This window comes from Xiphophorus hellerii, chromosome 14 (genome assembly GCF_003331165.1).
Source record: "Xiphophorus hellerii strain 12219 chromosome 14, Xiphophorus_hellerii-4.1, whole genome shotgun sequence".
Classification (NCBI taxonomy): domain Eukaryota; kingdom Metazoa; phylum Chordata; class Actinopteri; order Cyprinodontiformes; family Poeciliidae; genus Xiphophorus; species Xiphophorus hellerii.
Window position 1 is genome coordinate 8373198 of NC_045685.1, and position 24547 is coordinate 8397744.

Consider the following 24547-nt stretch of genomic DNA (forward strand, 5'->3'; position numbering starts at 1 on the left):
TGCAGATACCGCTCCAAAAGCAGGAAGTGGACCATAACTCTAGGCATTCTGGGTAAATGCAACCAAAGCAAACGCAAGAGTCTAGCACTAGTGGGAGAAAACTCTTGAGGTCTTTTGCCAAAGACAATGAAGAAATCCTACGACCGCTAAAATCTGAACAAGAAAAATGTGCTGGGATCCAAGTGTACACGCAGTTTGATGCATCTGGGTTTCTTTCTGTGTACACACTCTTGATTGATTCAAACAAGACTTTCTTTTCTCGGAAATCTACAGATGTCTTTGTACACACAGCTCTGTTTGTGAATTTGGTCCTTATTTTTCAGTTGGCCAACAAATTAATGCTGAAAGCTGGCTTTACAGCCCCTTTAATTAGACCCAGCAAACCTTATAAGATCACTCTTTTATGGGGATTATCATTTTGAAGTCAGATTTCTGGTTTGGCTTTGAATGAGACTTAATAATAAAGGAAAACAGGCCATTGTCAGGAAGACCGGCTTTTAATGAAGACATGTTTGGGTCGCGTTAAGGCAAATATGCCAGAAACCCTTAATAGCAGACATGTGTAATGACTTATGTTTCTAAGTAGGCCAGGTATTTGAAACAGAACTGCTTCATTTTTCTCAACATGACCAAAACTAATAATAATAAAAAACTTACTATAGTTTTTTTTAAAAGACAAACATGTGCATTTTCTTTCTCAGACTATTTGTGTTACCAATTGGAGGCCCTTGTTTAATCTTGAACTAAGCTTTATTAGACTCTCAAACATGGAGATACTGGTTGAGATTTTCTCCTGGACTCCGACTCTCTCTCAGACAGTGAGGAATGAGTTGCCTCTCAGACCAGATTAGAGCTGATAAGAACTTGTCACAGTAGCACAAATATACTCTCCAACACGCACACACACAGACACACTTCCAGCTCAGGCCTGTCCATGCGTATTAAAGTATTGGGTTGCAGCTACTGCTAATCTGCAGAGAAAAAAAAAGCCTTCCTTCATGTGCATACTTGCCCGTCTTTCACTCTTCGTCTTTTTCGACTCTCAATCCTCTCTTTCAGTCAGGCGGGATCTTTGCTTTTTTCATACTTCCCCCACCTGACTCTTCTCTGTGTTTTCCCAACTTTTGCGAACCTCATTCCACTTCTCTTATTCCCCATAATTGTCCGTCATCTTTTGCTTTCGACTCTCCTCTCCATTCCCATTGACTAATGACTTTTGACCCATTTGTTCTGCAAAGTTTCCAGCACCATTTCCAAACTTGTTTACCACATAAAAGCAGTGGAAATGGTGCTTTCTATTCAGTATGTTTTTCCTAATTAAGCCAATACTACACTGTATTCTGATGAAATGGCAAAATAACCCCTTTGGGGATCAGACTTACACTTTTTAATCTGACTTTTGCATAGTCTTCTATGAAGAGATAAACGTATTAATGTCTGAACGTATTACTGTGGTGGATGGTGTCGAACATTAACTGCCCGATCTGAAACAGATGGTCTTACAGAGCTGTAGCATTCATAACTTAGTCCAGCAACACAAGACATAATGTTTTAACGATGACTTTAATTTTTGTTGCTGTGCTGACTTTTAAACTAAAGACAGAAGCAGGAAGCAGTCTCCAACTGTCTGATGGGGAACTATGATCCTTAACCAAGCAAAGGAGCCTTAATCTCCATTGCTTGGTTAAGGACAAGTATAGGAACTACAGGTGCTTGATCAGAATTTGTTAACAATTTTTAGGTTTTGTAAGACCGTCCAAGTTTCCAATCTTGCCTGGTACTCCCCGCAAGTTTTTAAAATATTGTCTGATTTTCAAAACTTGAGACACCACACAAACGACAATAAAAATACCTAAGGTGTAACAGGTTTGGTCACAGTGTGCGGTACGTCCACACAACACGACCAACATGCCACACACAAAGAGATTTAAATCACCAACATTCAGATGTCAGACGGAAAATCTCACAAAACCTCTCAAGACCAAATGTGAGTTCAGAGTAAACAAACATGGCTGACTGGGAAGAAGCAATAGTTTGTAGACTACATTTAACAGAGAAAACAACGGTACAAAGATGTCTCCTACATCAACCGGACTTTCTGGTCCGCCTCTGCAGTTCTATGTTCTGTGTATTTTTAATTCTCCATTTGCATTTTCGACACCTAGATTTCTGTTTGGCTAAACCTGTTGATGCATATTTACACATACGAGGAATCATATTGGTAACAGTTTAAAATCTAGAGATCAGGAGTTTTGCTTATTTGCGTATTAAAACCCAGATTTTTATCTTGTGTGTGTGTTATATTTAAATTAACGATCTGTACTCAATTTAGAATCAGCTTGATAGCAAAAATTTTTTATTTTTCATTGTAATTGTAAATATACGCAGGAAGTAAAGAGCTTATTCCCTTCCACACACACTTTGTATTTGCTTGTAAAGTAAGTTTATGGACAAGTGTTTGTTTTTTATCCCTGCAGACTCCCTGATGTTTTTTCACTGCAAAAAATATCCTCAAAAGAAGTTTAAAGATATAAGAAACAAGATGTTTTTCCCATGTTAGAAGTGAAAGAACCTACCAGTGAAAGTAGTACTTTTTAATCAATATTCAGGAATTACTGACTTAAAACCAGCTCGTGTAGCTTCCTGAAAAGTTACTTGTATGTTTCGTCTCAATTGCTTTGTGCTTTTGCACAAAGCATGTAAAGAAAAATCTATTTTTATCCGTTTGTTATCCGAAAGAAAGTAAAAGAGGAGAGTTCAGGGCTTATTTGTTGCTATTACTGCAGCTGGAAAACCATTTAGACTGCCCCAAACCCTACAGTTACATGAACACACACACGCACACAACCGTAGCCTGGTGTTACTCTATCCAACTTGCCCCCACTAAAGGTCGCATAGGCAGTAAACTCTAACTTTGAGGGTAGACACATCAGAGGCTACCCGCTGATTTATTTGACTCAAAATGGAGCCCCCTAACGAGGGCAGAGGTGTAGCATTTCACTTTAAAACACTGTGACAGCCGATCATGCGCTCATTAGGACCGGGAACGCAAAGAAAAAACTAACTAATGAAAAACTTTGCGGATAAAATAAACCCTGGCACATTTCAAATGTATGGGACGGATTTGGGTTTAGCCGAGTCGCGCGTCAGCAGTTTCCAAATGGAAATATTGTTATTGACAGTTTTCAACATGTTCTCTACTTCAGGGTTTTACTGAGAGAAATTCTTTCTCCCAGTTTTTTTGTTTTTTAACATTTTGTGCGCCTAAGGGCAAAACATTAACCAGGTTTGGTTTAATTTTAAGTATATATATATATATACTTAAAATTATATATATATATATATATATATATATATATATATATATATATATATATATATATATATAATTGGGTCCACAATTCAGTAAAGGGCTTAAACTTAGATCAGTTAGAAAATCTGTCATTCTTAAACTCTGACTAATCTGGATTAATAACTAACTTTTAAACTGCAAGTTAATTCATATGTTTTTTTCTCTCTTTTTTTAAATTGATAAGCATTTTCCGATGCTTTGTTTGTCATCTAAACCAAACCCAGTTTAAAAAAAGAGTTTCAGTTTAAAATCTGGAATTATAAATAAATTATAAAAATTTGCATTTTTGAATTAGAGTGCAACAATACACACTATAACAGTGTATTATTTTTCATAAATTCCTCATTTGTAACACCTAAAACGTTTTCTTTTTTTCCATTTTTATCCACTAGAATCTATTCTATTCTATGTTTTTCAAGAATTTTCAAGAGTGTTTAAGAGTTTTAGCCTTCCGGTAGAAGGTACAGAATCCCAAAAACTAAACTGAACCACTTTAAATACACTTTTGTGCCTAACGTCATCAAAAATTGTAATCGAAATTTTAAATGGACAATGCGTTGAGACCTGGAAGTTGTACAATAACTTTGGTTTCCTATTGTTTTTAAACTGTTGTGTATGTAGGCTACGTTTCTAGTTGTTCTTATGTACCAAATGTGTATTTATTGTTTGTTTGGGCAGCTGCTACTATGCAATGCACACACTGGAGTCCATGACACATTTCCCATAGGGGACAATAAAGTATATTATATTTTAACTCAGAGTTCCTACACTCTTTGGTGACATTTATGGATCATTGGGAAGAGATGTCATCTTGCCATCAGAAAGTTGTGGGTTTGATTCCAGCTTCCTTCCCTCCCACAAGTTGATGCCCATTTGGCAAAGTGCCTATATTTAAGATGCTCACTTATCTGTTTGCTGGTGCAAAAATGTAAGTATAGCTAGATATATACAGTATATACACATGTGTAATGCTGGAAAGCACTCTTAACTAAAAGAAACTGTGTAAAAACAACCAACAGGAACAGAAAGTGATCAGTGAGAGTCAGTGAGACTGTCTGAGATGGGTGTTTCAGTCTTCCTGTATGACTGCCTTTCAGCACTCTACACCCATCCATCTCGTTTTTTGTTAGGTTTTTCACATTTGCAGTGAAAATTCTGGAAAATAGCTACTTTAACATATTTATTTTTTGCTTCAACCTCCTAAATCCCAATCATCTGCTTTTTGTCGAAAACCCCTCACCGAAAACACATGGTACGCTTTGGTAACTACAGCTCCATTGTTTGCCGTTTATGCTCCTTGAAAGTCGACTTTTTCCTGATTTCGACCTTAACTTCACGAAAGGTAAAGAAAAGAAAAATTCTGTTTTCCGACAAGTTCCCCGAGTCTGTCTATACGAGCACTAAACTCAGATCTACGTGTACAAGACGAGATTTAGCAAACAAGCAAAATTAAGAGTCAAAACACTGCAAATGTGCATTTGCTTTACGTCAGAAGACATGGAGGAAGAAGAAGAAAGAGATGTATGTGGCATGGCAGCTGTGTTTCGGGTTTAGTTCTCCGTCTGGTCTCGGCGCAGGATGACATTCATTGTAAACTTTGCACCGCATTTCCGTTTTCTTAAGCTGTATCCCCGAGGAATCAGAGTAAAGGCTCTCAGATTTCCACTTTATAGGGGTTAAGCGGTGCAAGCAACTCTTTCCTGATTAAGGGAATTTTAATAATTAGCGGGCGAACGTCTAGAGAAGTCGATTATTCCGTGGACATTTCTCATTCCACTTGAATTATCAGTGAATAATGACTTCAGCCTGTGACCAAAAGACAGATGGTGAAAACTATTTATCCTGAGTTCATCGACCTTAAATCACCGGGGGAGACGATGCCGGGCCCGACCCGCCGGATTTATTGGGATTTTATCACATCTTGTCCTCTTCTGAGAATAATAACTGTGAGGGATGCAGGTGTGTTTGCGCCGTAGTTCAAACATTTCAGCTCGTTCCTCTCCCGTCGGACGCCATTTGGTCTGATTTGTCTAAACCAGGATCCTGCTTGGAGCGACACGCTTCATCAGAAATTCTTTAAAAATAATATGTGTATATTTTTAAAGAAGAGACATTGAATTGTGGCTTTGTCAGAGTGATATATTCTATTAGTTTAAGACCAGAGCTTATAAATTTGTGTCAGCCGTTAATCCGGAACGTGCTTCAGGCTGTTCACACTCCATCAAAAGTAACAAAATGTTAACGCAGCGGCTGAAATAGCAACAGAAAGAGGGAGCGATGGAATTTTAAGCACCTCTGATAGCTTCCTCTGTGAGCCTTTTACCTTTACACACAGCCCACATTTTGATCTTCTATTTTGAAAACACTGTTTTAGGGTCACCTGAAGGGTTGCCGCTCCTACAAGATTCCCCCCCGTTTAGTTGCAGCCAGATGCAGGGCAGAAAATCTGTTGGCAATTTTCTTGTCTTGAAGTGTGTGTGTGTGTGGGAGTAATTTTCCTCTTTCGGGGACATATGGAAGCCGAGACTGGCACGCTACGCGTAGCGAGACGAGCCACAGCGGCGGATTAGACACCATTTACTCTCCGCCGTGTTTTCCTCAGAGCGTATAGGGCATACACCAAGAGGTGAGGGGGGAGATGTCGGGGTAGCTTCATTTACTGAAATACCCCAAACCCCCTGGCCTTTAGCAATCACATTCAATTTACAGGTTCAGCTGAGTGCACGGTGTGGGGGAAAAAAACTGAGGCCAAGAAAAACACATCACCTTCATAGTACGAGGCAAAGCGAAGCACATATTTAGGATTTTGTGTTTTGCTCTGCAAATTAATTAGGAGAAGTGAAACAGCCGGGATTCGGTTGCTCGCTCCGGGGTGCCGGAGGGGAACCGCGTGACTATGATCGGAGCGAGGCAGGAAAACGGAGAGAAAAGCCATAAAAAGTTATCTTGGAAAGAACAACAAAAAAACAACATGGAAGAATAAGGAGAATCAAAAGGACGCGCTGCCAAGCGAAAACGATTATGTCTTTTAAGGCGAAGCGAAATGAGGACACACTTTATTGTGTGAAAGGGTTGGAATGATCCAGTGTGTGAGAATAGACAGCCGGTCCGTGTGTACACATCCATCAAGGGACGCAGGATGTAGAGCAGAGACGGGATGAAAGGAGGAGAGGAGGGATAGTTTGTATGATGTTAAGTTATGATTCATCCTACGGTTTCTGTGATTTACTCACTGATGCCGAGAATAGCATTAGCAAACTTTTGTTCCAGAAAAATAAAAAGCTTTTAATCACCTTTTAAGTGAATATTAGTATGTCATGTAGACCATTTTGTAGTTAGATATAAGTGTTTTTGGGGGGACAATTAAAGCTACAGAATGTAATTTTCACAAAAATATGTTTTTTTACAACTTTGTTAAAAGTTTCACTATGTTGCTACGGTGTAATATGAAACAGATAATCAGTGAAAAGACCGAGCTCCTTCCAGTGCTAGTGTTCCCATCTGCTGAAATGTATCGCTCCTGGTCAAAAACAACAAATCAGAGCCAGGAGGAAGGTCTTAGTGCTGTCAATCAGGCTTGTGTATCTGATGCTAAATGAGCTAATGGCGGAGAATCAATGCACCTTTCCAGGAAACTGTTTGTCCGCCATCATCAGTGGCCATGCTAACTAGCATTAGCATTCACAACATGCTACCTTGTGTGGAACTAGCTGTAGCCTAGAGGAGAGCAAGGGGGATGGTGTGAACAGTGTGTGCACGAGGGTGATTGACAGCGCTGAGACCCTCCCACCGACTCTGATTGGTTGTTTCTACTTAGTACTCAGAGAAGGGAGAGGAGCTTGAGTTTTTCACAGATTATTATCCGTCTCATGTGAAACTGTCATGACGGTGACATTTTTAACAAACGTAAAAAAGTTATTTTTTTTACTAAAGTTACATACCGCAACTTAAATTAGTTAAGGATAAACAGAAACATCCAACGCACTATTATTTATGCTTTCAGTACTTTCTACTTTAATTATCTTTACATATTGTCCTTTAGAAGTAAGTAGTTTGCTGTAAATTAAAGTACAATGGAAAAATCTTAACCATTACCTAAAACTAAGGATGTTTCTATAATGTGTTTTTTGTTCCCAATGTCGATCTTGAGGTTTTTTTTAAGAATATGCAACTTCTGAAAACCAGTTCCAGTAAAGTTATAGATAAAAGCAACGAAATGAACAGATCAGCAGTTTGGCAGCGAGATTTAACTTGTACATTCGTATACTTTGCAAGAAAACAGATGTGATACAATCAGTTATTTGAGGTTTTCTTGCTTATGTTACTCCCTTCAAAGTAACCTCCTCTGGATGTTCAATCATGGCCTGATGGCTGTGTAAAATACTTGTGTTCTGCTTTTATTAACTGGAAATGTTTGAGGGAAAAAAAAACGTATAGAATATTTATTGTCATTCGTGGCATTTTTCTCATTGTTCTCATCTTCTTTCAGGTGACGGAGAACATCATCTCCAAACAAACCTTCATTGGTGAGCATCTCTCTCTCTTGCACACACCCTATTATTCATCCTCAGCATTCTTTCCTAAGCTTCCCTCGGTTTTCTCTTCTCCCTAACAGAGGCGAGAACAATGCCTCGCTCTTTCAACAACTCAAAGTTCATGAGCTCCGTGGCCCAGAGGCCGTCTGCCCACCTGACTCTTCGGGACACCAGCTCTCAAGGTGAGACGGGGGAATGAAAGTCACCCAGGATCCTCCGTTTACGCAATGGTGGAAACAGCGAAGACGCTGAACACGATTTCCTCTCTGCCAACAAATGTCTGTTCAAATGATGCTAAGGTCTGATCTGAACGAAACACCATGTTGAATTGGTTTACAGGAATACAAATCCCAGCAGAACTTTGTCAAAACCCATTAGCAATCTCGCTTTTAACGACGAACAGTGGGGAAGACGCTTCACAGGAGCAGCTGTTGTTCATGCTAACTCGCACGGATTGCATTAAATGTTCTTTAAATCATCTTTACTTTCATATCTATGTCTGCTCTCCAGGATAAACATCTGTGTTTTTGGATTTTCCAATTTTCCCAGCTCAGATTTGGTTTAAACAAGTCCTTCAAAAGCCCCGATTTCATTCGAAACAGCTGAAATCCTGTTTCTTTTGCAATTCAGAACCATCTGAAGAGGAATACAATTGCTCAACCCATCAGTTATTTCATGGTCAGCATCCAGCAGGATGGCACTCAAAATCACTTAACGGAGACATTTACTAGGAATGAATTATAGATTATAAATGATGAATAAACAACTGTTTGTGTTGTTAAAAAAAATACTTTGCAGTTGGACTTTTGTCTTTCATCTGCCTGTTATCCAGACTTTGGCATTTCATCTGAAACTGGCGTGCAAATCTAAGGGTGTTAACAATCTGGCAAAGGCTGCATGATGTTGTTTCCACTGCGTTGACAAAGGGCAAGGAATGTATAAGTGTTTGTGGGCTTGTTGGTGTGTGTATGAGTGTGTGTGTAAGGGAAAGAGGACGAGAGGGTGAGGTTCACACATTCAGCCTGGATTTCTCATAAGGAAGTTCAGCGGTGAGACACACACAGAGGGAAGTCCTCTGATGATGTAGAGGAAGCTTTTATCCTACAACTGTCGAGAAAAACCGAAGCATGTTAGCTTAGCTGTCCTACTGCTGTTCATAAATTCACCTTACGTGAGCCAGTGTTGTTTCTATTTAGCTGGAGAAAGCTGTGGCACAACCAGGTATTGATTTGTTCTATGAATCTACTGAACATTTCAACGGGTTCATCGTCACCTGGTGACACTGTCACAGAGCTGAGTATCATCTGCATAGATGGTAACTAATCTTGTTATTACTTTTTATAATCTGAGCTACAGGCTAAACTCATTTGTATTTCCTGTTCTCTATTTGGGTTTTTGTTTACATAAGAGAGCTGGAACAGTCAATATGACTCAACAATAATAAGGAAGATAATAATCCAGAACTGTACCGTCTAGAGTCATTAAAGTTGTAATTACGGAAGAGCAGCAGTGAAAATATGGCAGAACACATGGATACACTCTCCTTATGATTTAGGCCAATATAAAGTTTGACATTAAAACCATTTTTGACTTCAACTGAAATAATGTGCTCCCATTCCAAATTATGTGCCTAAAAGTCAGCATGAGATGTCAGAAAATGTTATCCAGATTATATACAATTACAAAGTAGCTTAACGTGCATAAACACTAAAACATTTAGTGTTTATTGAAGAATTAGAGTTGCGTAAAAAGTCACGTAAGTCTGCATTGTTACACTTTTCCTACCATTAAAAACGGACATAAATTCTAATTCTTTATGAAAGTCGTTTGAATCGGACAGCTGCCAACTTTGGTCACGCACCTTATCTCATTACTGCTTCGCCTTTACATTCTCCTTTATTAGACTCCTGTAGACGCTGTTGAGCTTTTGTCAATTTTTAGTACAATCCATCTTGCTGAGAATCTGCAGTGTTTCAATACTTTTCTAATGTGTACTTGCAGGGTTCTCTCCCTATCCGATTCCCACAGCGAACCTCCACCAGTCCTGTCGCCATGTGGTCCGCTCGTGGGCCAATCAGAGCTTTGGCGCTCACCTGCACAACATGACGCTGACCAATGGGAGGCTGCGAGTGCCTCAAGACGGGCGGTACTACTTGTACTCACAGGTGATAATTCTCATCAGACTGGCTCAAATGAGAGAGAAAAGTTAAAGGGGCAGTATTATGTAAAATCAACTCTTTTCTTTAGCTTTACATCATGTTATATTGTTACTCCCTCATCAAAAACATTCCTGGAGTGTTGATTGATTCTTTCATGCATGTTTAAGAAATCCTTTAATCGCCATGGCAACCATTCAGCTGTGCAAAATGCCTGGGTGGACCTAGCTCCGCCTACCAATACGAAGCTCCTCCTTGAAGTTGCAGTTGACAGAGTATCCGTCCCCTGCGACTCCCCCACTCAACCCCTTCAGACTAGCCAGCAGCAATTAGCAAACCGGTGGAACTGCGGATCTGCTGATTTGATCATACAAGCTACTTCTCAGTACAACGCTTGTAAAAACGTTGCCAAAGGGTTAACAGAGGAGCCATGTTGTGATGACTTCCTGAAGATGGAGTTTCAGAAAGAGAAGGAGTTTCTTAAAGAGACTGAGGCCCAATTTCAAGGTGTTAAATTACAAAGTAAAATTTCTTTTAATTCTTACTTGGTACATACAACTTTTTTGTTGTATATATCAACATAAAAGTAACATAACTACTTATTTTTTGCTATAAAATAGCACTATATGCCTGGAAAATACATAATACTGCCGCTTTGAAAGAAAACCACAGCTTTACTGGTCCTAAATGCACACTTGAAAAACTCAACTGTTGTAGCAATAGAAAATATCCTTGACTAGTGAAAGTTCTTAAAAAGCAGTGGAGCTAAGTAACCGTGACCTTTCAATAAGAACAAAGACGCTATGCACCGGTCATAATCATACTTTGCTCCTGGTTACTTCCAGGTATATTTTCGGTATCCGTCTCCAGCAGCCAGTGACGGGGACCAGCGCAGCGTCAGCCACCAGCTGGTGCAGTGCGTCTACAAGAAAACCTCCTACCCAAGCCCGATACAGGTATGCCGTCAGGTTTTCTCTACGCAGACCAATTGGATATGAACTGTTAACTCACTGTGATTTTCTCTCTTTGGTTCTTCCAGCTCCTGAAGGGTGTGGGAACCAAATGCTGGGCTCCAGATGCCGAGTACGCCCTGCACTCCGTCTACCAGGGGGGCCTGTTTGAGCTGAGGGCCGGTGACGAACTCTTCGTCTCCGTCTCCTCTCCTACTATGGTGAATGCCGATGATTCGTCCAGTTACTTCGGGGCCTTCCGCTTGGACCTTTAAGAGAACATGATGGGAGATGATTGGTAAAAAGAGACGCTACGGAGGAAATGGAGACAATGAGATAGACACCTTTTTAATATCAATTGATTACAATTGTGAGCCTCATTCTTGACACTAAATGAGGAAAACATTTGGGAAACCTGCAAGAGGTTTGGGTGAAAGGGAGAGAAGAGTGGATTTGTCTTTCCTACTTCCCATTGAGAGAAAAATCGGTTGAGAGACGTGCAATCATCAATATGAGAGGACAGTACTAATTTGCAGTCGATTCTTGCAGTTTGGATTTCACAAAAGACGATCATTTGGACACCCCCGCTGAAAACGATCTCGGTGAACTTCCTGTTTTAAACAAACTTTGTTGTAAAAAGCAATTGTACCCACGGATCTCCGAACCAAAGAATGTACACACCCGTCTTCTGCATCAAAGATGTGAAGAAGGGCTTTTGAACGGTAGCAGAAGAAGCGCAATGATCAAACCAAAGCAAACTGAGTTTAACTTTTCTAAGCGTGCCATGAGAGTACTGTACATATATAGGCCTTAAGATGGGATGTGACCTGTGGTGATTTAAAAAAAAAATCTAATTCATTTGTATTTTTACTTTGACTTGACCTGAAAACCACTTGGACTAGAACCATGAACTGTATGAAAAGTATGACAGAGGATAAGGATTTCCTTTTCCTGCTGGATACTGTAAGGAACTGTGATCAGACTAGAACTTTCTGAAGAAGAGTCTGTAAAGAAAAGAGAAGTGAAAACAAAGAGGACAAAGGTGAAATCTTGTAAATGGCAATAAGAATGAGCCCAGCAAAGCAGAGGAAGATAAAAAAAAAAAAGACTCAGAGAGGCTCAGGGTGGCATGCAGCCTAACCAGTCTCTTGCTCTTCCCTTCTGTCAATGGTTTCTCCATGTTTTCTCATAAAAAGTTTCGTCTATGTTGCCTTTCTTGTCTAACCTGTGAAGTTGCATTATGTTTTACTGTAAGAAAAGAATCAGAATGTGCAGAAAAACACTAGTAGCTCAGTTGCAAACATTCACAGCTAGCATGGTTGTAAAAGTTAAGTTGTGAACATTTGTTGTTGTTGTTGTTGTTTTTGTTTGTTTAGGGACTACGTTGCATCTAGCACCTTGTACATTGAAATACATTCAGAGAAATGTTCAAATGCTAAATTTATCTCAATTTTAATCTTCCTTTATAACAACCTCTTAAAATTGGTGAAAGGTGAAAATAACATGTTCAAATACTTGCATCAATGTGTGCCAGAGCAAGACTTTAGCCTTTTTTTAAAAAATAAATCAAAAAGCCTTTTTGCTGCCTTCTGATAAGCCACCACCAGAGGGTGCTGAAAGGTCAAAGGTGAGTTTAGTGTGGGAAAAAAAACCACATTAATTTGAAAGTTTGGGTGGAAAAAAGTGCAAATATACGCTTTAATTTCATCCTGTGACTAATTCTGTTTATTTTTTTTCTGATATCAGTTTGCTAACGCCTAGTGTTGCATAGTTTTACCAGATGAATGGGAAGACAAAGGGCTTGTTAAGTAGAAGAGACACATTAGAAAAAAGATCTTTTGAAAAAGCTGGGAAAGCTCAATGAGCACCTGAAGCATGCGTCAGATAAACTAGTAAAGGGGAGTGGACTCATGGTTTTACATTACATAGAGTAGCAGAAGTGCCAGTCATGCTGTGCTAAGCTAACCCTGTCATAGCATAAAGTCTCATCTAACTGATTCACTCTATATTCTGTTATTCGCATTAGATTGTTTTTGTCTCATTATCAAAAAATTAAGTTAAGCCGGTAATATGGAACAGACCGTGGATATTATACCACACAGCTCAGCTACCAATGAGGCTAGTTTAAGCTAACCCAAGTCCATGTGCTAAAGGAAGTGTAACTGATTCACTTTATTTATTCTTTGTGCTCGTTTTGGCTGGTTTGGATATGAGGTTCATTGGTGTTTGGCAAACTGATTTCAAATAAGTTGGCTATAACTTAAAACAATCTTTTTGCTGCTGTAGTTGGCATTACGAAGTGCTCCATACGAACTACCACGCCTTGATCTGCTACACAGAAAACCAACAACGACACTCTGGAGTCTGTTCCCTGTTAAGATTTCATTCGTTCAATATTTATCCATCTGAGATGTGATCCATTTGTTCAAGACTTTGTGTTGTACGTCATGTGGAAAAAGTGGCCGTTGGCATTTGTTTACTTAATTTTGTCAAGAAATTGTAAATAATGTCATAGAACCAGTTAATTACTGTGATATAATCCTTCCCCCATGGACCAGGAGGCGTTAAATATATTTTGAAATCAAAGTTAATGTTAGTATTAGCTCCTTTGTTTACATTAGAAAGATGTAATTTTGCCTTAAATTTGTGGAAAAAAATTAAAGAAATTCTTACAGAAGTGCCTACAGTTAGTCTGTACCATACGTGTTTTTGATTATTTTAGCCGTTTAAAATAATTCAAACTGAAAATGCAGACCTTGTGCACTTTCACAAGAGACTGCTGTTGTTTGTCACAATTATCCCAGTTTAACAATGGCCTTGCCACAGCTCTAAAATTACATCAGTTCATGCCAATAGCTAACTTACTAGCATTTGGCAGACCCCGCTAACAGTCGGTCTGCTGGTTCCAGCCAACTAACAAGTCGCAGATGATGTGGTGAACTGTTGTAGTCGGCAAAGTCAACCAAAGCTTAGACAATAAACTGTTCAGGTTAGCATCCATAACATTAGGTTTCACTAACAAGAGGATGTAAACAAAAATCACTAGCTCTAAAGACAATAAAAAAAAAATAAATTCTGTCCATTTTCCCTTTTTATTGTAAATTAGGGTTACATCAACCAAGAAGTTACTCGTTACGACCGCCTCTTTTTTTATTTTACTTTCTAGCCTAGATGTTTTGTGGGAAGTAAAGCAGAAAATGTAATTGTCAGAACTGAAACTGGTGGTGATAGTTCAATCTAGATGGAACAAGATATCAGGAAATATATTGTCCAAAAAGTGCCTTTACGGTTTGTCATTGAATTTCATGTCTGACCTACTTTGCAGTTTTGTAAAAATTTTACAACTCTTACTTCAACAATAAAATAAAATTTTAAAAAATGAGGTAGAGCTAATTTGTGAGGGATGAAAGGTCAAATTAAATATGGCTGTACGACATAAATAGAAGCATCAGAAAAATAAGACGCCTCTCCCAGAGTCATGCAGCAGTTATAAGACAAACCCCAAAGACATTAAGGTTTTGGAAGACAGCCCAGATAAAGAAAGTCACAGACAGACATAAAAAAAAAGTGTTTTGGGAAGAAGCAAGATATTCACTGACACAAACCATGCACCACCTAGCACTGACTTGACCCCGACACATTTTCTTTTCACTGGTATGTGGACATGTATGCCCATAAAAGACACACACACACACACACACTCACATCAGCTCGCACTACATGCCGGCCAGCATGTGCTCTGCAGACACACCAATCATCTTGTGTCACACTCTGTGGAAAAGCACAAACACTCAGATTTATACACGCTCAGAAATTTACGGCGCAGCCTCCCTGTGCCATCTGGTTGTTGTCAGTGGTCAGGTCTTGTGTGTGTGGGCGTGCGCGCGTGTGTGTGCTCTTACTGTATGGCTTTATTTAAACAGCTTATGTCACAATCACAATTAAGAAATGAGGTACAACAAATCAAACGCACCTTCCTTTGCCTTTCCACTTAAATGGTTTTCCCAGGAGTAAAGGACATTTCTACACACGAGCTGACATTCTGACTCGGAACAGAAATTTATGCGATCAGGTGAGGTAATAATTCAAATTTAATGGTTTAACTTTAAAAATTATTGCAGTTTCAACCATTTTTTTAATGTGCTTCCCATCAGTGTTCTGTCTTGCTCTTCATGTTTGACCCTCAGCATGCTATTTCAAAAGGGCAACAGCCACCCGGTGCCCCACCCCCGTAAAAACATCACGTTATTATCACAATATACCCGACCATTTTGTAACAATAAATCCATCAATGTCTTCTTAAACATTTGCATTGAATGTCTAAGGGCTTTGTTTCTACTGAACAGTTTTATACGTAGCTGTGAACATTAGTGGCACAGTGTTGTTGGGAAAATAAATAAATATCTGACTATAACCTCGTGTCTGTGAAAATGTGTTGATTGAAAATGTAAAGTTTCAATTTAGTATTCAAAATTTTTAGTTTGTTTGGATTATAGAATAGAATAGAATTCAACTTTATTGTCATTGCACTGTCACAAGTACAAGCAACGAGATGTAGTTTGCATCTATCCAGAAGGGCTCTACGAAATATAAATATTTATTTACAGGTGTACAAGACTATGTACGTATGGACTATAAGGGGTTATAGCAAAAAGATATAGATATTGTTTATAAATATAAATATGGGAGCTATATGCACAGATTATATATTATATATTATGATTCAAATGCAACCTCTACTGACTTTTGCTTGGCAAAAAAAAAATAAAAAATTTACTTCACTGTTATGAAAACATGTTTCTGGAGGTAATTATGCGTGTTGAGATAATATTTAAAATTACAAACAGTATTGTGCAAATCTTGAGTCATTACTTTTGGTATGTTAGGTTAGGTCACTAAATTCACACCTGTGGGCAAGAGAAACTTTCTAAACTCGAGGGACGAACAGATATTGACTGCAGTGCTAAAGATTTTTATTTAATTTATTTTTTCAATTTTCAAGTTGTTAGGAGTTTTTCCATAATAATTACAATGCCATCTTTCTCAATTATCCATAGAGTATATCTAACTAAGACAGGTGTGTCCTGAGCTTCATAAGTCAAGAAATGGATACGATAAATTAGCTACTCACCCAGATTCATTTATCAGAAGAATTCATTTTGAACCAAGTGAGAGAAGCGGTTGCGGTTTATCGACTTCATTCGTTGTGAAACTGCCACACAGCTGATCTCTGGACAAACCTAACGAAAATAAATCAATAAAAGTTGTTTTAAAAACTTCCCAACAGTCCATTTAGGTCTGCTGGGTAAGCAAACTAATTAATATTATTCTTTATGAGGTGGCGAGAACCTAAGAAAAGATCTATAAAGTGTGTTTGGCAGCAGCTCAGCTGGACTAGAGTCAGAAGGTTGTTTATGAATTTTAACCGGAGCATTGCAGAAGTCATGATTAATGCTGGTTAACAGCATTTCTGGAGATGTTCTTATTACACGCCACTTCCATCGCTTCCCTTCCTGCGAGGGGACACTGCTGGTTAGCTGCTGCCATGCCACAAGCCTAAAGGGTCTGGTTCTGCCTCAATAAGTAAATAACTTCAAAAATTCAAGATATGCATGTCAAATGCTCGGGTTTGAGGAAAAAGTTGCACAAATCATCTGATTGTCACGAGCGACTGACACCAGCTCCATTTACAGTCCATGTGACAAGAGAAGTCCATTCTCAGACAGACAACGCCAACCAAGGAAGGGACGGGAAGATTCACTCGTGATCTTTTGACAAAATGATATAATGTCAAAAGTAAAAGTGAGGTTTGATTTCTTTGCGTGGTCAAGGTAATTGGTAGTGTTGCTCTGTGGCAGAAATGATGATTCTACTAAATATGCACTTTGTTGGTTTACCTTAATGTTCTGGGTTTGACCTGTGGACTGAAGTTAATGTGGTGAACGTTGTTCTTTTGGAGATGGAGCTCTTTGGGAAAATGATGAAGTTCAAATGACTTCAGTTTGAATGAACAGAAGTAGATTCAGAACAGAGTCAAGTGCAAAGACCGAATCAAGTGAATCATCAAAACATTGATGTGTAGACCTTCACATCACTTTTTAATTTGGAGGTACAGTCTACTGCAAACGTGCTCACTGTCTATTTGAACTTTCTCCACAGTTAGCCATGTCACAAAAACAAACATTAACACATTCACTGAGACTTGGACTGACATAGAAACAGAATGTAGTGCATAATCATGAATTAGAAGGAAATTTAGAAATTGGGCCAAAAGAAAACCCGAAAACAAGTTTATAAGTGCACATTTGTATTCACAATGTGCCAGTACTTTTCACTACAGTAACAGCTGCAGGTTTGCACGCTTCCTTTTCTTTTCAGAATAGCTCAAGCTAAGTCACTGTGCGTCGAGAGCAACTGTGGACAGCAATTTTGTCTGATTTCCTATTGCAGTTAGGTCTGAACTTTTTAGTAAATGGTCTAAACTTCTGAAGACAACCGGTTGTGCCAGATGTTACTTATTAGAGTAAAGGGGGCTAAATGTGTCATCTTAGATTTTTATACATAAAAGATGTTCTATTTCCTCTCCCCAAATCCCCAGGAAATTAGGTTTGTGGTTGCAACGTGACAAAATGTGAAAACGCTGCAGTATGCATTTAATTTTTGGTAATAGACAGCAGACCCACGTGTTCTTCCCTTGCAAATAACCATCAGTTTCTACATCAGTAAACAGAATGGTTTCACATAAATTGCTATGATATTTTAGAAATAAGAGTCATTTTCAGATAGCAGAAATCTGCTTTTGTTTTAGCCTTTCTGACCAGCTCAACTCTTCCCTGCATGTTATGACATGCATTACAGCAGCCAGATGTTGAGAATTTAAGAGTTATGACATTCTATCTCAAGCTTTTGGTGGCAAATCATAAATTCCCAATGTTCCATTTAACTTGGAACCGCCTGCAAAACTAGGCACATAAATAGCATGTTTTCTGTAATATTGCTGGGAATAAGTTGGAGTTGCATTCTTTGGGAAAATATCAGGGATTACTCGCTGGCTTCCAGACTTGGAAGAAAGACACCAAAGCAAGCAGTTATGATAAAACTCTATACACTATATGTAAAATCAGCCCAGGCTCCAGGTTCCAGCTGCGCCGACTTCAGCTTCCATTCAGGATTCACACAGCGCTCTTCCATGTTTTAAACAACTGCGGCTTGCTGAACACGATAACATATCTTCAAAGGAAGCATTCAAGCTCTATTTGACAGACCAGTTCTCCAAAAGTAGAATTTATTGTTCCTATTGTTTTATAGCAAAGTGGAACAGCTAGCCAATCGATCCACAACCACACTCAACAATACTGTGTAACCATGTTGAGTCATGTTTAGGGTGTGAGGCTCTTTTTGTTCAATGGTAAATTTTGGCCTCCCCTAGATGTCGTTTGTACCTATTCTCTTTTATTGTTGAATTATGAACTTTAACTGTGGCAAGTCACCTCGGATTTACACTTCATGCGTCTCTGCTCCGCTGCGTACTTTGCTGGCGGACCACCCTTATTTACACTTTAAGTGGCTGCGCTTTGCTGTAAAGCCCAAAGGAGAAGCATGCATGGGAAATGAGAGAATATTGTATTCCACATAATTGATTTGAATATTGTGGTCCTCCTAATTAACACAACCATTGTGGGAAATTTTGCCTTTACCTAAGCATCTTGGTCTGAAATTGAAAATTTGTTTGGCGATCTGAAACGTTCAAGTATGACAAATGAGCAAAAACAGCAGAAATCTGTAAGAGGAGGGACTACTTTTTTTTATGGCACTATGTTTTTGGACCCAGGAACGCGCTGCATAATTTTTCATGAAACACCTTGAAAGCTAAAAGTAGTGCGCCCTACGATTGTTCATCAAGTTAATCAAGTTCACTTCTGATCGAAGTGCCAGAAGTTTCTCCCAAAGCCCACCGGCAACATGCCATATCTTCTTCTTCTTCTTCTTCTTTGCTCATTAGCGAATGTTTGTCCATGACAGCTGCCATTGATCTCGCAGGTGCAAATAAACAGGCTTTCCAAATTTCATCCAAGAACATCTGCAGGGCTAAAAAAAAAATAATGAAGTGTTGGTGAATCTCTGAAGGGTCCCATTTATGAAATCTATCTCCAACATGTTTAAAACATTAGAAAAAAGCAGTGACATCATGCTGCAGGCACGGAGGCATGGCAACAAACAGGACTCATCGGGGACCAGATTGCTACAGCGGTTCCACTGGCTGTAATGGGTCGCTGTTGCAAATGGTCCACTAAGGAAGGTGATGTTTGTAGCATTTGGCTAAATTATCAAGAGGTCATAAACGTATCCAGACCCCTGGATCACGTTATTGAGTAATTAGTTAAAGAAACAGATGATCATGTCTGATCCAATCCTCTCTCAACTCCGTGACTCTTAATGAAAAATGGAAGAGTTTAGGTCATTTAACAGAAAAGTAATTTTGGACGTTCCAAGGGGGCTGAGCTGATCCACGTGATCAACCATTTCTGCTAGTTTAACTGTAATGGTTTTAAGTGCAGTAAGTTTAAACACTTAAAGCTGTGAAGTAAAAAGACAAGCAAAGATTTCATGTTGACCTCCCTACATTTTACGAATAAAGGTTTTTAATAGTTTTATTTCACAAACTAGCGTATGAATTGGATGTAGAAGGAAAATTGTGGTTCAGAATTTTTCAAAAATAAAAATACGAAAAGTGTACTGTAGTGTACGTTTGCACCCAGTGTCCCTGAGTCAATGATATTAGTCTTTAGTCAAGTCAAAACCTGCTTTGCCAATCAAGAGCGACACATTTTTGCCCCTTCTTTGCAAAACAGCTCAGGCTCAGTCAGATTGAATGAAGGAGCATCTGTGAGCATTAAGTCTTGGTCTGAACCATTTAAGTGGAGCTCTGCAGTTGCAAAGCACTGTAAGTCAAAGTTAATGACAACAGGAAAGGATAAAGTCTGTCACTGCTTTAGCCATTCTTGATCTTTCGTATACTGTTAATTTTGACACTGTCGCCACCTACTGGCCATTAACAGCAAAGACGTTAATAGTTTTAAGGGTTAAAGTCGTGTTTTTCTTCCATTTATTTGTTAATTAAACCTGAGTAAATCAATAGATACGCAAAAATTAGCTAGCTAGCTAGATATTTAGCTAGATACACATGAAGTAATGTTTTTGAATTTCTTTTTGTCAGTGTTGATACATTGTACATTTTCTGGCTGTTTCTAATCGTACATGGATGAAGAGACAACAATTCAGACATGTTTGTATTGCGAAGGGCAATGTTAGCTTCTCAATCCTGGCTCCCCTTCTCTTTAGAGGTTTATGCTGACAGTGAGATGGAGATCTTAACTGAGATGAAATATCTCCTTTGACTGATGAATAGCTCCTCCGAAGCGTATTCAGTTGGGACATTGTTGCTTTAAAACAGTCATGAAGCAGCTGCTACAGTCACGCCCAAAGACAGAGAGGTTGATACCTGCAGCTATTCCCACAATGTTTCCTAACAGGACGTATGTTTCCCATTTATTTGCTGGGTTGAGAGGTCAATCCAGAACTGAGGCGCACCCGTTGTGCGTTTCTAAACGATAATTGTACTGCCTAGAGACATGTAATTTGTGATGTTTTTAAAATTCTGATCCTAAGTGAATTTACTGCATCTGTAGTGCATAGATGAGAAACTTTAGCAAAGGTATACTTAACTTCCAGTAGATGTTGTCGTGGTTTGGCTTTGAGGTCCAAACCTTCCTATCATTTGGGCACGCACAGCATCAATTGAACAATCAGAAAATATGCCAAGATATTTCAGTGAAACTGGCTGGCCAAGGGCACAAAGGGACTTCATCGGAGCATCAGCCACGGATACTTCACTACTCCTTCAACCTTCGCTAACGTTCCTGCCTATATTCACGCCCAGATAATAAGGAACACACTGCCAAAGGAGACACAAAACCAACATTAACCAGCTAGAGAAAGACTTGACAATGAAGAAGTGGCTAAAGAAAGATGACGCTCTTGGACAAACTAATCTAGAATTATGGCAAATTAAGATTTTAAGAGACTTATATACTACAGGATTTATTTCTCCTCATCCCTTACACTGATACACTGATAGTAAGTTAGTAAGTGTGTTTTTTTATATTAAAAAAAAATCTTTGCAAAACATGAAATCTATTAAGATTTTAGTGCAACAGCCTGCTCTTCAGGATTTATCTGAAGAACATCACTTTGATGTTCAGCATTACTTACAGCTTTTTCATTTTTTCCACTTAGCCAAAAGTACAGTATACAGGCAAAACTAAATGCATCTGACAGATTTTTTTATTTTTTTTTTTACTGCAAACCCATTTTCTCCTAAAATGAGTTCCCAAGATATGTTATCAAGTGGTATCAAGTCTTAAGTGTTCTTTATCTTTGTTACAGGAGTTCCTATTTGGCACTGGGTATGAAGACCAGAATTATCTCTAAATCACTAGAAAACGAAAGAGATTTTTCTGAGCAGCTCAAGCTTAAATGGTCTCCAAAAAATGTTTGTCTTCAAAAAAAAAAAAAAAAAAAGTGGTTGAGAAACAGGTAAATTATCTTATTGTCAAATGTAATCTCCAGCAAGGGTTTGATCCGGTTGTGTTGTGGATAGATTCAACCGGCACCTGGGCTCCTCTGGACCTGCTCTGCAAAACACATGTTCAGTGGTTCTGACAAAGTTAATGCATCTCCAGGCGTGTTCTTCTGGCCGTGTGGCTGAAATATCTTGGCAAAGGCTCAAAAAACAAAAGCATGTGTAAGTGCTCGGCCTTCTGATGCTTCCACTAACAAAGATTTAGCCCAAATGCTGTCATGACTTTGGGTTCCAGATTGGAGCAGATGTTATCTAATTAATTTTATAATACTTTAGTTGGTTCTTTTTCTGGCCTTCAAAACCCAAGAATAATCTGAATAACAGCTGATTTGAGATTGAGAATTTATTTTGTGTTTTAAATTAGAGATAATCTATTGCAATGAGTGAAATAACCCTGTTGCCCCAATTGGTACACAAATACCAACTTTAATGTTGTTAGCAGCTAACCGTTAGCATGGTGTTTTCTCAGTGCTTACAAAGCAGTTTTAATTTGTCTGTTGAGCACAATATACATCAGTGGAAACAAGATGCATTTAAAAATTATGTGAAACTTTTTATCTTTCTTTTTTTTCTCCGAAGAGTTTTTGCGGCGCTAGTGGCTCGCATTTTTTGCAACAGTAGGCAGACAGGAAAGAGGGCAAGGACATGCAGCAAAGGTCGCCAGGACCGGGAGTCGAACCCGCGACGTCCGCGTCGAGGACTAAGGGCTCTAAACGTGGGGCGTGCTAACCCCCTGCGCCACCACAGCATGCCCCGTGAAACTTTTTGTTGTTATTGTGAACAATCCATGCCACTTACCTAGAAAACTACTTGTGAGCGTTTTCTGACCGTGACATTTTCCGCGATACTCCTGAGCTTCGCGCTGAGACTGAGGGAGGATTAATAACGTCTCACCTTCAGCATTTCATGTTAGTGCATGCTAGGAAGACATGCCACTGCAGATTTGCTCTACAACAAGGATATCTGAAGGTGATGGTATCCTAATTGCATAATCGACTTTATTAAACTAAGACTGTGTGAAGCATCAAAGTAGGCAGGCCACATCAATGTAATAATATGCTGTGCTTGTATGACCTTCAACCTTTTGGATCGTGTGTGTGTAGGAATAACTGTGTCTGTGTTGAGTGGGTGCATATGAGCAAGTTCGTTAGCGGAAGGTGCACAGCTGTTAGAGGGGCGAAACCATTACACCCTGCAACCAGGGTCTCAACAGGTCTCTCTTGTAAATGAGACAATGAGTCTCAAGAGATTTTCCTGCAAAAAAATAAAAACCCACAGCAATCAAGAGCAGCAAAAAGGCCCAAGGCAGACACATACAAGTGACGGCCCCAAACAGAAGTAGGTTGTCAGCAAAGCAAAGAACCAGCAGCACCCAAGCCGAGGAAACCCCCAAAACACCAGCCAGAGCCTAGAAGGACTAGGACAAGGGGACGCATTTTCTCCACCTGGTGAACCCATGGGAGGTTAAGAAGGATGGAGTTTCACCAAAGCCCTGTGCACCTCCTAGGCCCACTAACGGCCCCCACACATCCCCAGGAGCCATAGGCCACCCAAGGGGAGCAAACCACCTGGCCAAGCCTCCCACACAAACACTAACCCACCAAAGGTGAACTGGAATTGTAGATGCTACCACTCCCCCCGTGTTACAGCCAGACCCTGGTTTCTCCTAACTGACCAAAACTCAATGACTACAAGAAAAAAAAAAGTTTTCTGCATGGTCAAAATCATTACAGACATTAGAGGCACAGTATTCTACAAATAAAGTGAAAATAATTAACTTCACATTCACCCGGGCGCACGCTCGAGAAGTTGAGAGCTCTCGGGCGTACGCTCATGACCTCGCCACTGTTTGACTACTAATCTTTTCCATCGTAACATCATCACAGACCGTGGACCTGTTTTATTTTATTTTCTCTTCTTGTAACTCTTGGCCCATGCCGGCTGCATATAAACAGAAAGAAACAGCTGTTTTTAGCACTTATCTGCCTTTCTCTGACCCTACTGTGTTTAATAGATTTAACAAATGACCTATAAGGTTTTTTTTAACCTGCCCCTCAACCTCTATCCACATACATGTAACACCACCCTTCCTGACACGCACACACACACACCAACAGTCATACAAACGGTATATAAGTCCCTTTATCTAACACCAACGTAGCCTTCACCCGTCTCTCACACATCAACAAATCCACCAAAGAGCAGCGGCCCACCCTCTGCTCTCTGTGTGTCTCCCTGATTATTGCCCATCATGCTTGATATTTTCCTTAGAGGCAGCCAGGAAATGAGTTTTATGAAGCTGGAAATCATACACACATACACACAGAAAAGCCAACACTTCCTGAAGAGACTACGTGGGGCCAGACAAGTGCTCAACCTGACACACACACACACACACCAACACACACTTTTCTTCGAAGAACAATACTTCTGTTTCAACCCCGCTGCCTCCACTACCGGCCATTGGGAAAGGGAATTTCAGAACCAGTGGGAGTGGCGCTATCAGAATACCTTGCAGGGCACCTAAACAATGCGGTTATTCCTGCGGCAGCGCGACAAACATCGCCGAGCCTTTGATAAGGTCTTTAAAGCACCCTTCCTTGGCACACAACGGGCTTGTCTCAGGAAGCTGAGGGGAACCGCCAGCGAGGAATGAGCTCAGGAAAAAGCAATGTGGCTCCGTGTGATTGCTTTCTCACACTTACGCAGGGTTCATGTTGGAGATGGTCAGATCCATGAGGAAAAAAAGCCATGGAGACCCACCGAGGTGGTCCACACTGATGATCAGGCAGCATATTGTTGAGGAAGGAAATGGGGGGGACAACAAACACAGCATATGCAAATCAGCAGGTCTATGAGAATGAAACAGAAGAGGAAGGAAGGAAGTGACTAAAACAACTGGAGCAACACTA

At 39.6% G+C, this 24547-nt stretch overlaps 1 protein-coding gene across 1 annotated transcript in view; it reads left to right on the top strand.

Annotated features, from left to right (window-relative positions):
- Window positions 1-15407, top strand: part of tnfsf10l (TNF superfamily member 10, like) — a 70991-nt gene extending 55584 nt beyond the window's left edge. Inside the window, exons 3-7 of the mRNA XM_032582774.1 lie at window positions 7842-7878; window positions 7968-8069; window positions 9889-10052; window positions 10889-10999; window positions 11083-15407. Coding sequence (XP_032438665.1) covers window positions 7842-7878; window positions 7968-8069; window positions 9889-10052; window positions 10889-10999; window positions 11083-11268 — 600 coding nt within the window. The 3' untranslated portion in view covers window positions 11269-15407. The remainder of the gene's footprint in view (window positions 1-7841; window positions 7879-7967; window positions 8070-9888; window positions 10053-10888; window positions 11000-11082) is intronic.
- The last annotated feature ends 9140 nt before the right edge of the window (window positions 15408-24547 follow it).